This window comes from Lithobates pipiens, unplaced genomic scaffold (assembly GCF_037356315.1).
Source record: "Lithobates pipiens isolate NorthernLeopardFrog02 unplaced genomic scaffold, aLitPip1_a1.2 Scaffold_18, whole genome shotgun sequence".
NCBI lineage: Eukaryota > Metazoa > Chordata > Amphibia > Anura > Ranidae > Lithobates > Lithobates pipiens.
In genome coordinates, this window is record NW_027507758.1 from 577,830,225 (window position 1) to 577,846,538 (window position 16,314).

General features: G+C 39.5%; 1 protein-coding gene across 2 annotated transcripts in view; it reads left to right on the top strand.

Annotated features, from left to right (window-relative positions):
- Positions 1 to 16,314, top strand: part of LOC143989079 (uromodulin-like) — a 90,407-nt gene that overhangs the window by 20,577 nt on the left and 53,516 nt on the right. For both annotated transcript variants that reach the window (XM_077489093.1, XM_077489092.1), the window contains 3 exons: positions 1,050 to 1,288; positions 12,700 to 12,822; positions 15,045 to 15,222. In XM_077489093.1, the coding sequence (XP_077345219.1) occupies positions 1,050 to 1,288; positions 12,700 to 12,822; positions 15,045 to 15,222 (540 nt within the window). The remainder of the gene's footprint in view (positions 1 to 1,049; positions 1,289 to 12,699; positions 12,823 to 15,044; positions 15,223 to 16,314) is intronic.

Consider the following 16,314-nt stretch of genomic DNA (forward strand, 5'->3'; position numbering starts at 1 on the left):
AATTAAGCTTTGGTAATAAAACCTGGAAGCTCATTGGTTTCTATCCAGAAGTGAGCCTGATTTTGCCCTTTCCAGCTTTAGTAAATAAACCCCATTGTGTACTTAAAAGTGGGGTATGCTTGTATATGTGGACCAAACCTAGTGATTAACCAAACCGCAATTATGGTCTTACAGGTCAAAGCATGAAGGTGAGAGTGCAGTGCACCAAGAGTTGTTTGGATTGTGGCTGGAAAAATATAGTGACCAATTACAATTTTCAAGCACTGGGGAGCAAGGATTGCGTTGTTTTTTGGTGGGATCACCTTATCATGGTGGACTTCAAGCACCTGGGAGAAAAGGACTTTTGCTGTTTTTTTTTTTTTCTTTTATTTATGATTTTGTAATATCACAGATATTTTGGGATATTATTTAATGGATATTTTATTCATTTTATTATGTTTTTGATTATTTGTTGCACTTAGCAATAGGATCAGTGAATCACTTAGGAGATTGCTTATTTTTATTTCAGATCAGCGCACAACATTTTTAATAAAAAGTTGGAATTTAGCTTTAAATGAACACACTGAAGTTATCAGCTGATTGGCTACCATGCACAACTACACCAGATTCTGAGTGCACCAGTTTTAGTAAATCCGCCCTGATGCATAATATAGAAGAAGCCCTTTAATTATCCAAACCCTTGAATATTCAGAAACCAGTTGTCTATACCCCTCCACCTATGTATAGGAAATATTACATACAGACAATATAGATCTGGGGATACAAGTCAAACAGCACAGAATGGGGTGGACTTACCAAAGTAGAAGTTAGGGAATCCAACAATTCCCAACTCCAAAATTAATAACTAAAAATAAGGAATGTCTTTGCATACATTTTAATAATTACTGTAAATTAAATAGATATTAATAGAGATTAGCTTTAAGAAAGACAAGTAGAGTTCACTAAATAACTTTATTTGTAGCTTCTTTTTTTAATTATGAGAATTTTATGGGGGAAAAAAGTCCGTATCTAATCGTTCTTTTTTGCTATATCTTGTATTTCTTTTATAGTTGTTGGCCCTGTCAGGGTGACAGTTTCCAAAGATGTGTTTGCTAATTTCTTCGATAGCCTTGTGGCCGATGGAGGGGGCGACTGTCCAGAACTGGCTATGGAAGGACTGAAGCTGGCTTTGGAGAGCTCACCAAAGAAATCTTTCATTTTGGTATTAACAGATGCATCTGCCAAAGATTATGATAACGCTACTTTAGTAAATGAAGTATTCAGTCTTTTAAATGAAACCCAGTCACAGGTAAGAAGAATGCTGAACAGTAATTTGTTTATAAAGATGCTTTTTTCTTTACTAATTAGGGTCCATCCAGTAAAAACATAGGTATCGCCCTTTGGGACTTTATATGAGGTGTGCACAATTGGCTGATGAAATTGACAGATCTAAATACAATAAAAACATTTATTGCGGAAATGATCACAAATGAAAGAGTAGCATAAACAAAGGCAAAGCCGATACAATTTTGCACACGGTTAATCGCTTCAGCCCCGGAAGATTTTACCCCCTTCCCGACCAGAGCACTTTTTGCGATTTGGCACTGCATCGCTTTAACTGACAATTGAGCGGTTGTGCGACATTGCACCCAAACAAAATTGATGTCCTTTTTTTTCCCACAAATAGAGCTTTTTTTTGGTGGTATTTGATCACTTCTGCGGTTTTTATTTTTTTGCGCTATAAACAAAGAAAGAGCGACAATTTTTTTAAAAAAAGCAATATTTTTTACTTTTTGCTATAATAAATATCCCCAAAAATATATAAAAAAACGTTTTCTTTTCTTTAGTTTAGGCCAATACGTATTCTTCTACATATTTTTGGTAAAAATAAATCTCAATAAGTGTATACTGATTGGTTTGCACAAAAGTTATAGCATCTGCAAAATAGGGGATAGTTTTATAGCATTTTTATTTTTAATTTATTTTATTAGTAATGGCAGCGATCTGTGTTTTTTATCAGGACTGTTGCATTATAGCGGACACATCAGACAATTTTGACACTATTTTGGGACCATTGTCATTTATACAGCAATCAGTGCTATAAAAATGCACTGATTACTGTGTAAATGACACTGGCAGGGAAGGGGTTAACCACTAGGGGGCAATGAAGGGGTTAAGTGTGTCCTAGGGAGCGATTATAACTGTGGGGGGATGGGATTCAAGTCATATGTCTGCGATCACCTCTCCCGATGACAGGGATCTCTGTCATGACACAAGCCAGAACGGGGAAATGCCTTGTATACATAGGCACTTCCCCATTCTGAGGCTCCGTGACACAATCGCCGGGAGACTGGCGGACTCTATGCACGGTCACACTGTACGCAGCAGGCCCAAGCCTGCTATCCCTGGCTCTTAAAGGGAATGTACAGATACACTCATTTGCCAAGCGCTGCCATTGTGCCGGCGTATATGGGCGTGCAGCAGTCAGCAAGTGGTTAAAGATTGCATTAGAAATACATGAGTATACATAACATCTATAATCATGACAATAAGAATATTATTTATACTATACATAACATCTAATACACCCGACGTGTTTTGCGAGATGTGACTTGCTCTTCAAGGGTGGATGCATGTAGGATATACAGTATCTGAAAATGAATGGCCTAAAAGGTAATGTAACACACGAATAAATAATGGACAAATGGTAAGAAGGACCTTACAGAGAAAGAGAAGACCCCATACTCACCAATCAGCAAAGCATAGGTGCCTGTGGCCATGTGCACTGAGGATGACAGCAATATATGCTTGGGAAGGGAGTTGAGGGAGCAGAGCCAACTAAAAAAAAAACAGACCAAGGAATAATGGGAAGGCGGACATGGCATGGGTAGAAATGAGTGACCTTGGAGGTCCTAGATAATCCGTTCAGGTGTCATATACATAATATATATATATATAAAATCAAACATTGCTGAATTGGCAAAATAATCATAAAGTATATAATGGAATGCATGTATAAACCAACCTGTTGCGATGGTAGAACATTTTCTTCAATCCATCTTCTAACCTCAAATTATGCCCCCACGCCCTCTTCAGGGACCTTAGCGTAAACCGTTATTTGTAAATTCTGGAGTTATCTCTGATAAATTTGTACATTGTAATCATATCCCCCCTTAAAGATGTTCTAAAGCAGTCCAGCTGTGTTCCATCGCAGCCTCCCTGTCATCCATGTGGCCCCAGCCTCCATGTAATCAGATCTTTGGTCCTCCTTCATAATTTCTGCATGACTGTTACCAGGCTGCTTTATATCTCGGCGCTCCTTACCCCCAATATCTATAGAATAAAACATTGTATTGTCATTTACCAGAGGCCTACTTTAACTTTATCCCTTTAATGACTAAGCCTATTTCTGACATTTGGTGTTTATAAGTTAAAATCTGTATTTTTTGCTGGAAAATTACTTAGAGCCCCCCAACATTATATATATAATATATATAGAGAATAAAATGGCGATTGTTGCAATATTTTATGTCACGCAGTATTTGTGCAGCGGTGTTTTAAAATCAACTTTTTGGGAAAAGGGACACTTTCATGAATTTTAGAAAAAAAAGAAACAGTAAAGTTAGCCCAAATCTTTTGTATTATGATGATGTTACGCCGAGTAAATAGATACCAAACATATCACGCTTTATAATTGCACGCACTTGTGGAATGGCGACAAACTACAGTATTTCAATTTTTGTTACGGTTACCAGGTTAGAGAGGTCTAGTGCTAGAATTGTTGCTCTCGCTCTGACAATCGTGGAGATACCTCACATGTGTGATTTGAACACCGTTTACATATGCGGGCGCAACTTCTGTATGCGTTTCTTTGCTTGCGGGGATGAGGGCGCTTTAAAAATAGTTTTTTTTCTTATTTATTTTATTTATTTTTATATTATTAAATTGTGTTAAAAAAAACAAAAATTTTTGATCACTTTTATTGCTGTCACAAGGAATGTAAAAATCCCTCGTGACAGTGATAGGTGGTGACAGGTACTCTTTATGGAGGGATCGGGGTCTAAAAGACCTCCAATCCCTCCTTTGTACTTCAAAGTATTCAGATCGCCATTCTGAATACTGTATATTTTTTTAAAACCGTCTCAATTGACAGCCGAGTAAACAGGAAATTACGTTGCTTCCGTGTTTACAATCAGGAGACTGGAATGAAGCCGTTTCTGGCCTCAAAGGTTTTTACCTGAATGCATTCTATGCATTAAGGTAAATAACCTTCTGTGTCACAGACTTGCCCCTTTACCCGCCTTCTACTTAACTGATCCCCATTGCGATCCAGAGCTGTGCATGAGAGCTGCAACTCTCCTGGCCTTGTCCCTCCTCCCTGGGCAGATCAATAGATCCCGCTCCTGTCCTGTCAGTCACCTCCAGTGATGAGGCACTGGGCGCAGGGTTGAGTTATGGCCTGTACACACGGTCGGATTTTCAGACGGAAAATGTCTGATCGGATTATGTTGTTGGAAAATCTGATCATATGTGGGCTCTATACGACTTTTTCCATTGGAAATCCCGATGGAAAAAGTTTGAGAGCTGGATCTAAAATTTTCCGACAACAAAATTCGATCAGACTTTTTCCGATCGTTTGTAGAGAGTTCCGACGGACAAAGTGCCACGCATGCTCAGATTAAATTATGAGACCAAAGCTATTGGCTACTAGCCTCTACGTAGTCCCATCGTACGTAACAAACGTCACCTCGTTCAGAACGATCTGATTTTCTGACAACTTTGTCCGACCGTGTGTGTGCAAGACAAGATTGGCACAAAATCCGTCGGAAAAAATCTGATGGATTTTGTTGTTGGAATGTCTGACCAGGTGTACAAGGCATTACACGGTCTGTATCAATGGATGCAACAGCTGGGCTTGGGAACAAGCCTGTATGTGTGCCCCCCATGGGAACTGGTTTTCTACTGGGGTCACCAGTAAAAGAGGGGAAACCAGGAGCGCCAGCAGGGAACCCAACAATTCTATTGTGCTGAGTAGGTAAGTATACACATGTTTGCTATTTTTAAGAAAAAAAAATAATTTACAACCACTTTTAAGCAGATCTTCTCCAGAGTGAATAATTGTCATCTATGTAATCGAACCTAATAGATAAGCTCCCACTCCCCCCCTTAATTTTTTTGCCCTTCACCAAACTCTCTGGAATGTGTACCCTTGTTATTGCCCAGCAGTATTTTGGTAGCTTTGTTAGCTGCAGATTGGCATTGGGGGTTATTTACTAAAGGAAAATCCACTTTGCACTGCAAGTGCACTTGGAAGTAAAGTCGCTGTAGATCCGAGGGGGACATGCAAGGAAAATAAAAAAAACAGCATTTTAGCTTGCACATGATTGGATGATAAAATCAGCAGAGCTTCCCCTCATTGCAGATCTACCCCTTAGATTTAGAGCTACTGCACTTCCAAGTGCACTTGCAATGCAAAGTGGATTTGCCTTTGGTAAATAACCCCAATTGCATGTTTTTGCTCTATTTGTTATCTACAAGCTCCCCCAGAATCTTTTCCATCACTGGTGCATAACTTTACATTTTAATCCTTATTGTCCAGCCTACGGTACTGGGAGGTAGCGAGATATCAAACTTCAGATACTGTACCTTAAAGTTATTATTACTTCTTGTTATTTATTCCCCAATTTGTGTTATTATCTATTCTATGCAATATTGTAAGCAATGAATAAATAAGTGCAGCGCTAAGGTTGCAAAAAGCTAATTTGCATAAATAAATTATATAAATGTGACTTAAACATAAATATATCAAATAAACAGAGATTCATTTATTTGATATATTTAAGTCACATTTATATCATTTATTTATGCAAATTTGCTTTTTGCAACCTTAGCGCTACACTTATTTATTCACAGTTTTTGCTTTTTGTCTACAAGCTGTGGTGGCTGGTAGGTTGTAGGTTCACAGCGCAGTATTCCTTTAATTTTATAATATGTTAAGCAATACCAATTAATTGTATTCATCTCTATTGGAATGTATTTTGTCAAAAATAATAAAAATTAAAAGTTTAAAAAATATATATTAAACCTCATCTGACATTAAGCTAACAAACTCCCTATTTTAATAAGGTCTTCCTGTAATGATGCTACATCCAGTGTAGAATTTATTTCCCTTCATAATTTGGTATCATCAGCAAAGCACGACACCGAGCTCTTGATTCCAACCTCCGTATCATTAGTAAACAAATGGAACAGCATTTGCCCCAAGACAGAACCCTGGGGCACGTTACTTACAAATTTAAACCATTCAGAGAATGAGTCACTTGTCACTACTATTTGGGTCATGACATGTAACCGGTTTCCTATCTATGTACATATAATTTCATTAACTCCAACAGACCCTAGAGGTTTAAAATTCCGTAGTATGGATAGTGTTTATAGACATTGGAGGGGTTCCAATTTAACCAGGAAAATGAAACCTTTTGGATATATGATCTTGACACATTTAAAGCTAAAGAAATTGGTATCAGCTGCTTCATAAATAACTGCAAATAATGTATTAGATTAAGGGGGATTAAATACAACCTTTAGGGATGTTTTATTACATTTTTCCTTAAATATCCTTTTTATGTTATTATAATTACATAGTTACATAGCTGGTAAGGCTGAATAAAGAACCAGTCCATTCAGTTCAACATGTGTGGGTGTCTGTATGCATTTATGTCTCCAATATTTCCCATATCTCTGTATATTGGGTACGCTAAGATGGCCATCTGAATGTTTTTTTAAAACTGTCTACACTTCCTTCTGACACCACTGATTGTGGAAGAGAGTTCCAAATCCTTGCCATTCTATCAGTAAAGAACCTCTTACGCAGTTTAAGGTTAAGTCACTTTAATGAGTGACCATGTATCCTCTTTATCAACCTGAGGCTGAATAGATTTCTACCTATGCTAGAATCACCATATGTACAGTAAAAAAAAAAAATATATATATATATATATATATGCTGCTAGTAGTTCATACAGTACGGCTGGTTTAACCCGCGCTTCTTCTACCCCTGCTGTAGTAAAGCACAGACACATGTAGAATAGTTCAAAACTTTAACTTTATTCCAGATTCCGGCAGGTACTATCACCTCAGCAATTCACAGATATACATTGCCTCTAGGTTGAAATGTACAAACGTGAGCTTTATTCCAGATTCCGGCAGGTACTATCACCTCAGTGATGAACAGATATACATTTCCTCTGGGTTGAAATGTACAAACTTGAGCTTTATTTCAGATTCAGGCAGGTACTATCACCTCAGTGATGCACAGATACAAGCTGCCTCTGGATTGAGATGTATGAGTTATAGTCCCTCTCCTTTAGTGAGCTGACACGCGTGCCCCTCTGAAAAGCATGTGGTACTTTGAAATGCTAGCAGTCCCAGGCCTCACCTGCCTTCTCTTCCTGCCCTTTTCTTCCCAGTCCAGCTCAGGAAAGGTCCAGGCCAACCCTGGTGCACTCTGGTCGGTTTGCAGCTACTTCTTGGTTGATGAAAACCTTCCAGCTCTAGAGTCTCTGAACTTCCATCACCAATCACCAATCCAGAACTGGAATCTCAAAATTTCCAGGCCTTCCAGCCCTTGGCCTTAACGTCACATCTTTCTGCCTTAGTGGATTAATGCTTGTCCCATCTCCAACTCCCCAGGAAACATGTGATCCCAGTGTATATGTATGAGCCCCGCCCCTGACCAAGCAAATTAATGATTGGACAAGAGCCCATACACACTGCCTGTCATTCAGAGCCTAACCCGCCTCCTTTCCAGAAGATTCCTCTGGAGAGCAAGGGAGTGTTCTCCCAGGGTGATGAACAGGTGGTCACACCCCTCTCTAACCTATAACTCCTCCCTAACCCAAACAAACCTCCAAACCTGTACAAAATACAGTAAGGCACTGGCAGTTTAACCTAACTCCTAAACTAATAGCACCACCTAAAATGGTGGGCGCTACATGTTATTATCATTACATAGTTACATAGCTGGTAAGGCTGAATAAAGACATCAGTCCATTCAGTTCAACCTGCGTGGGTGTCTGTATGCATTTATGTCTTCAATATTTCCCATATCTCTGTATATTGGGTATGCTTAGATGCCAATCTGAATGTTTATTTAAAACTGTCGACACTTCCTTCTGACACTACTGATTGTGGAAGGGAGTTTCAAATCCTTGTCATTCTATCGGTAAAGTGTGGGCAAGTCTGTCCGTTCGAAAGTCCGTTGTAACTCCATCGAAAGTCCGTCGGGAAGACCGTCTGACCTTTTCTGCCGGAAAGTCCGGTCATGTGCTAGCGGTATAAGAGAGAACAATCTTTCATAAATAAAAGCAGTCAGGAGTAAGCCGGGGTCATACACAGATCAACAGGCAGAAGCAAAGTCACTGGAACAAGTCAAAGGTCAAAGCCAGGAGTGGTGATAAGACAGGTCAAAGGCAAGCCGGGTTGGTAACAGGAAATCCAATTATAGCAGAAACAAGAACTCGGGAACATGCAGGGAAGCTAAAGACGATCAAGCAATTAGTGTTTGCTGCTGCTGGCTCTAAATAGGCCACTGGGTGCCACAATCTGTCACGCATTGCGTGTGCTTTGGCCTGGCGATTATATCTTCTTAACCGTTCTTACCCATGTGTGCATGCGTATTAGCATTGGCAAATTTCTATTCGCCAATCTGCGATTCTGTTGGCCATTGACAGATGTGCCAGTTCTTCTGTGGATTGTTCTCTGACACTGATGCTGGTTACTACTAATGATACTATTTTCATCAGCAAATTCTTGGATGTGGTCCCTTATCATCATTTACAAACTATTCTACCTGGGTCTAGTTTCCGAATATATATATCTTGGCCCTTTTTTGAACATTGGCACCTTGTCAACTTTCCTCCAGTCTGATAGTACCATTCCAGTCAGTAATCTGTAAAGATTAGGAATAACGGTCTAGCAATGACCTGGCTAAATTCTCAGAGGACTCTCAGGTGTAATACATCTGGCCCTTGTGATTTGTCCATATTACATTTTTCAAGCTGTTTAACCACCTCGCGCCCGCCCTATAGCCGAATGACGGCCGTAGAGCAGGCGCGTTCGTCCGGGTGGTCGTCCCTGGACGTCCTAATGTTTACTTCCGCAATGCACGCTGCCGCGGGCGCGCATCGCGGCAGTTCTGTGTTCGCCGTGTCCCCCGGGGACAGGCAAACACAGATCACTGTAAACGGCCAATCACAGCGGCCGTTTACAGCGTGATCGGCGTGTCCAATGGGAGATGATCTCATATGTAAGCATATGAGATCATCTCTCAGCGCCGCTCTCCCTCCTCACACAGACAGTGTGAGAGGGGAGAGATGAACGGCTGCAGCGGCAGCCGTTCTGCCTCGAGTAAGAAAAAAAAAAAGTAAAAAAAAAAAAAAGTGCCATCCTCCCCCAGCAGTGCCATCCTCCCCCAGCAGTGCCATCCGTCCCCAGCAGTGCCATCCGCCCCAGTACCATCCGCCCCAGTGCCATCCACCCCAGTGCCATCCACCCCAGTGCTACCTGCCCCCAGTGCCATCCACCCCAGTGCTACCTGCCCCCAGTGCCATCCACCTCAGTGCTACCTGCCCCCAGTGCTACCTGCCCCCAGTGCCACCTGCCCCCAGTGCCACCTGCCCCCAGTGCCATTTGTCCCCAGTGCCATCTGTCATCAGTGCCACGTATAAGTGCCATCTGTCATCAGTGCCACGTATTAGTGCCATCTGTCATTAGTGCCACATATCAGTGCCATTTGTCATCAGTGCCACCTGTCAGTGTCACGTGCCATCTGTTGTCAGTGTCACGTGTCATCAATGCCACTTATCAGTGCCATCTGTCATTAGTGTCACGCGTCATCGGTGCCATGTATTAGTGCCATCTATCATCGGTGGCACGTATTAGTGCCACGTATTAGTGCCACGTGTCATCAGTGCCACGTATTAGTGCCACGTGTCTTCAGTGCCACGTATTAGTGCCACGTGTCATTAGTGCCACGTATAAGGGCCACGTGTCATCAGTGCCACATATTAGTGCCATCTGTTATCAGTGCCACATATTAGTGCCATCTGTCATCAGTGCCACGTGTCATCAGTGCCACGTATAAGTGTCATCATTGCCACGTATCAGTGCCATCTGTCATCAGTGTCACGTGTCACGTGTCACGTGTCATTGTCCTGGTGCTTCAAAAGTGTAATAAATAGTCAACAAGTTAGATGTGTAATTTATGTTCCTAGAACACATGATGGTGCTACCTGCATGTTGGGCCTCTCTATGTGGCCAGGCTGTGAAAAAGTCCCACACATGTGGTATTGTAATACTCAGGAGGAGTAGCAGAATTTTTTGGGGGGTGTCATTTGTGGTATACACATGCCACGTGAGAGAAATAACCTATTACAATGACAATTTTGTGGAGAAAAAAAAAAAGAAAAATCTTAATTTTGCAAAGAATTGTGGGAAAAAAATGACAACACTAAAAAGCTCACTATGCCTCTTACTAAATACCTTGGAATGTCTACTTTCCAAAAAGGGGTCATTTGGGGGGTATTTGTACTTTCCTGACTTGTTCGGGTCACAAGAAGCGAGATAGGCCACCAGTACATCAGATGTGATCAATTTTGTGCGATTCGCACCACAGCTTGTAAACTCTCTAACTTTCACAAAGACCAAATAATATTCACAAATTTGGGTTATTTTTACCAAAAATATGTAGCAGTATAAATTGTGGCCAAAATTTATGAAGAAAAATTAATAATTTGCATAATTTTATCACAGAAACAAAGAAATATGTGTTTTTTTTCAAAATTTTCGGTCTTTTTTCATTTATAGCGCAAAAAATAAAAACCCCAGAGGTGATCAAATACCACCAAAAGAAAGCTCTATTTGTGGGAAAAAAAGGACAAAAAATTCATTTGGGTACAGTGTTGCATGACTGAGTAATTGTCATTCAAATTGTGAGAGCACCGAAAGCTGAAAATTGGTCTGGGCCGGAAGGGTGTTTAAGTGCCCAGTAAGCAAGTGGTTAAGAACACTAGCTTCCTTTAGCCACAAGGGTAAATTCCATGCTGTGTTGCTTACTCTACTCTACTCTGTGTTACTCTACTCTTACTCTATACCCTTTCTTTTCCATAGTAAATACTGAGGAAAAGAACATATTTAATACAGTCGCCTTCTCCTTGTCACTTGTAATCAACTTTCCCTGACTATCTTTAATGGGGCCAATATGCTCCGACCTTGTATCTTTACTATTTATATTTTTACCCTCCTCCACTATGTGTCTCTCGCAATCTACTTTTGCTGCCTTGATCACGCTCTTACATTTCTTATTACATTCTTTGTATTGATGAAATGTTGACAATGTACTTTTTGTCTTTACATTTTTTAAAGGACAGTTTTTTTCTCTTTAATGTGCCTTTTTACAATAGAATTTAGCCACCCAGTTCTTTTATATTTGTTACCTATTGGAAAATACTGGCTAATGCCCTTAATTAAAATGTTCCTAAAACACTCCCACTTTTCCTCCTTGTTTTTTATTTCTAAAATAGTTTCCCCATTTAATGTCATGAAGCACAGTTTGGTAAAGTTGACTCTCTTGAAATGTTATGTTTAACTGAATGTAATGTAATTACAAACCTTTTCATTTTTATTTTGCATATTTATATTCTTTTTACTTTTTTTGTTTTCGTGAGCTGTCAGCCATTTACATGTTATTGTTGGAAATCATATATGTAGAATAAGATTGTAACATTTATTTTATAGATTTTATTTTTGAATGCGTGGTATGGGGAAAGTAGAAAACCATTGAGGGTTTCTCTGTGGATCTTTGTTTTTTTAAATATAGATGGCATATGTGACTGGGCCTTTCCATAGTCTCTGTATATATGGAATACACATTATTTGCACTTTTAAAGGCACCTATCAAAGGATTATAGAGCATTGCTTTGTTGGGTGATATTATTTATGAATTGTTTAATATGTACTTACATACTTATTTCTGCATGTTTTATCGTTCAAAATTTTTTATTGTATGTTAAAATAAATTACATGTACAGAATATAAGACAAATTATTTGATACCAGAAATAAAAAGACATATTGAAGTACGGATGATATAAAGCAAAGAAGAATTTCAAGATATTCTCGTGGGAATGACAATAAATGGTCTTATATATTTTAGAATTTGAAAACATTCTTATAGCTGAGTTTTAAACATTTTAATCCCAAGAATTCTGCATGTTTTATATTTATATTTTACACATGTAGAAATATCAATATTTCATTTCACTAATATTTCACTAATGAGGTAGCTACTTCATAGGTTATTAGCGAGTCCATAATGTTGGGAATATACACACTTTGATATTTTAAGAAAGATCAAATAACAGTAAAATACCTAAAGTGACCATCAACATTTGTCCCCAATTGATTTTAGTGCAAACTGATAGTAAATGTATGGATTTTTAAATACATGCACGGCATTGGAGTCAATCCAAATTTTGGCTACAGTAGTACTTATTCTCCAGTCCAGGAAGAGAAAGAAATCATTTCAAATGGTCTTATTATTTTAATAGCTTCTTGTTTTTAAATATTATTCTGCTTTATAATAGAACTAGAAATCATTTTTTTTTAATTTGCCCACTCATTAGGCTTTCAACTATCTACTCTTATCCTTTTTCTATTTCAGGTTTTCTTTGTGACCACTGGTCTTTGCAACTCTGCAAATGATGCAGATTTTCTTATTTATAGGGAAATTGCATCGAGGAGCTTTGGACATGTCTTTCAAGTCGATGCATCTGATTTAAATATGGTGAGTATCTATTTATTCAACATTATATCCAAATATTATTGGCAATAAATATAATGTGCATAAAGTCCAATCCAAGTTAAAATTAGTGCAGTCTTTATAATAAAGTGCAAGCATGCAGAAACTTTTCGCAGTGCAGGAATCACAGTGCTGCGCTCACCCCCCCTGTGTTCCCACACTCGCCAACAGTTGTTGCTTCTTAAGCTAACGATAATTGTGCACTTGAATGAGAGTACCTTGGTCTTGGCCTTCGTTTTTCTCAATCCTCCTCTGGTCCTCCAGTATGGTGGCTTCAGTAGTGAATATTAATTTCATATAAAGGAGATTATAAAGAGTCTACATAGCATAATCCAATTTTTAAAAATTATTATTCCTTAAAAACCTTTGGCGCCATGAGCCCACATATTTTGAAGCTTATTAGAGCCTATGGCTCTAATCAGGTGCTTTAAAAAAAAAACACCCCCGCCGCTGGAATTCAGGCGCGCTGTGTCCTGAAAGGGACCGGATGCCTGAATAGGGGGTGGCAGAGGCAGTCATGGATAGATTCATATGGGCGGCACAGTAGTGTAGTGGTTAGCACTCTCACCTAGCAGTAACAAGGGTCACTGGTTTGAATCCCAACCACTACACTACCTGCCTGGAGTTTGAATGTTCTCCCTGTGCTTGCATGTGTTTCCTCTGGGTACTCCGGTTTCCTCCCACACTCCAAAGACATGCAGGTAGGTTAATTGGCTTCTGTCCAAAATTGGCCCTAGTATATGAATGGGGACCTTGGTTTGTGGGCTCCTTGAGGGAAGGGACCGATGTGAGGGTGCAATGTACAGGGATTGGAAAAATTATCCTAGTGCAAATAGCACAGCCGGTAAACATCCTGGGGATGTTTAAATGAGCTAGACCAGTGTGTAAAAAAGTATAATACAATATATTTAATCATAGAAAATATTACATACATGTATAATAAAAGACGTAAAGTGATAATATGTGAAAAATTGCTATGCTATTTTTTGCGATACAGCACTGCATTATTTAACTGACAATTGCGCGGACGTGCGACAATGTACCCAAATAAAATTGATGTCCTTTTTTTCCCGCAAAGAGAGCTTTCTTTTGGTGGTATTTAATCACCTCTGCATTTTTTTTTAATAATAGACCGACAATTTTGAAAAAAAAAAAACAACATATTTTACCTTCTGCTATAAAACATGCCCAATAAAAAAATGTCTTCATCAATTTAGGCCAATATGTATTCTGCTACATATTTTTGGTGAAAAAAATCCCAATAAGCATATATTGATTGGTTTGCGCTAAAATTATAGCGTCTACAAACTATGGGATTTTTTTTTTTTTTTTTTTGTAATGGCGGAGCTCAGTGACTTTTATAGCAAGACACTAGCTGAAACTTTTGATACTTTTGGGGACCAGTGACTTTAATACAGTGATCAGTGCTAAAAAAATATGCACTGTCACGGTACTAATGACACTGGCAGGGAGGGGTTAACATCAGGGGCTATCAAAGGTTTAAATGCGTTCCTAGGGAGTACTTTATAACTGTGTGGGGGAGGTGCTTGTACTCTGGGAAGGCCGAGATCCATGTTTCTGCTTAGCAGAAACACAAGATCACTGCCTTCCCTTGTCATAGAATGGTGATCTGCCTTGTTTACCTAGGCATATTGTCGTTCTGCTTGTGTCTTGAACGATCGTCATGCAGACATTGCATATGCCAGATTTATTAGCTTCTGCTCTGTCCAATCACAGGGGGAGCAGTCACGTGCGCGCCCCAGACCCAGAAGTGCAGAATCAGTTGCCTGTATGTGATTCTGCACAGAGCGGCCACCCTGCCTTCAGGTTAAGGAAGCCAATCAATTCATGTGCTGACAAAAAGCATGCAAATAGAAGGAGAGCAGAGTGACAAAGAGATGAGCTCATCACCTTTCATCACCTTTCACTGTCCAGTCACAGGCTGGGGGTTGGGGCCTGGGCTCAGAGGAAGTGGATGGAATGATGCTGGTCTGGTCATCAGACTGAGGACATCTAGTGGTAGAAATTGTATAATGGGGAAATCTCTGAAATGAAGATGAATTTTAAAACAAAGGTTTTTTTTTTTCCTTTTAATGGGCTAATCCTGGTTTAATGGGCTAAGTCCCTAGCATTTATATATAACCTCAGGGTTTTGAGTTTCTCACTACCAATGATATGTTTTTTTTTTTTTTTTTTTTTTTTTATAGGTGTTTAATTACTTGGATTTCACACTATCACTTCCGGCAAACAGTTCCAAACAGCTGTTCACCAAAGATTATGAAGACGAAAGTCATTCTGACAGTTTTACAGTATCTGATAATTTCACTTCTTTACTAGTGACCACAGATGGAGCGATCTCTTCGCTTGAAATAACAGGACCTGATAGTAAGATTCGAATTTTATGATTTATTTAGTTATTTGTATGTATATTATTTATTTATAAGGGGTCTCTTTTGTTAAAAAAAAATTAAAAATGCCTTATCCACAAAAGCGTGGAATTTGGTAATTTTGTCCAATCAGATTCCATGTTTCATTTCCTGAAAAATAAAAGATTAAATAAGACTAGTCACCATGGTGGAGGTCTCTATTATTGACAAACTGTTTTTTTATTGTTACATATAATCAATTACTATTATGTGTTTATTGTTAAAGTGTATGCCCAGCCAGAACTCTTTCAGATAGAGTGAGGAAAGACTTAAAACCCATGTCAGGTTTTTACTGAAATCTCCGTTAGAGAGATTTTTTCTTACAGGAAATGAGGGGAACTCTACACCTGCAACACAGACAGAAATTGTTCTACCCCACTTGTATTTTGTTATGTGTTGCATTGAACTGCATAAGGCTATAATTGCCCTGCAGTATGCTGACAGTTTTGGGCCACTACAACTTATTTATTATAGTAATTTTTCTTTCTTCCTTCTGTCTTCCCCTCTTAACCACATAGCGACCAGTGCACGCCAATGTACGTCGGCAGAATGGCATGGATAGGCAAATGGGCGTATTTGTATGTCCCTTTGAATCTGCCATCGTGCCATTGCGTGCGCGCCTCCGGCGGCGTGTGCGCGCCCGTTGCAAACTCCGTGGGTCCGACTGTGGGTCCCGCGGACTCGATGTTCGCAGGGATACCCACAATCGTCTCACGGAGAGGAAGAACGGGGAGATGCTAATGTAAACAAGCATCTCCCCATTCTGCCTAGTGACAGTGTCACTGATCAGGAGCCAGGAGCTATGATCAATGATGTGTCCCACATGTGCCCCCCCCCCACAGTTAGAAACAGTTTTAACGCACTGTTAGACAGGTTCATTTGCTTGTCTGTGAGCTGGTTGGTAAGTAGTCTTGGGTTTTTTCCTGGGCATTTCCCAGGCTTTGTTGTTACCTGTTTGAGCCTTCCAAAGCTGCTTACTGTGATACCCAGCTATAGATTAGGGTGGTGGCGAGTTATCATGTGGACAACACCTACCTGTCACCAATAAGTT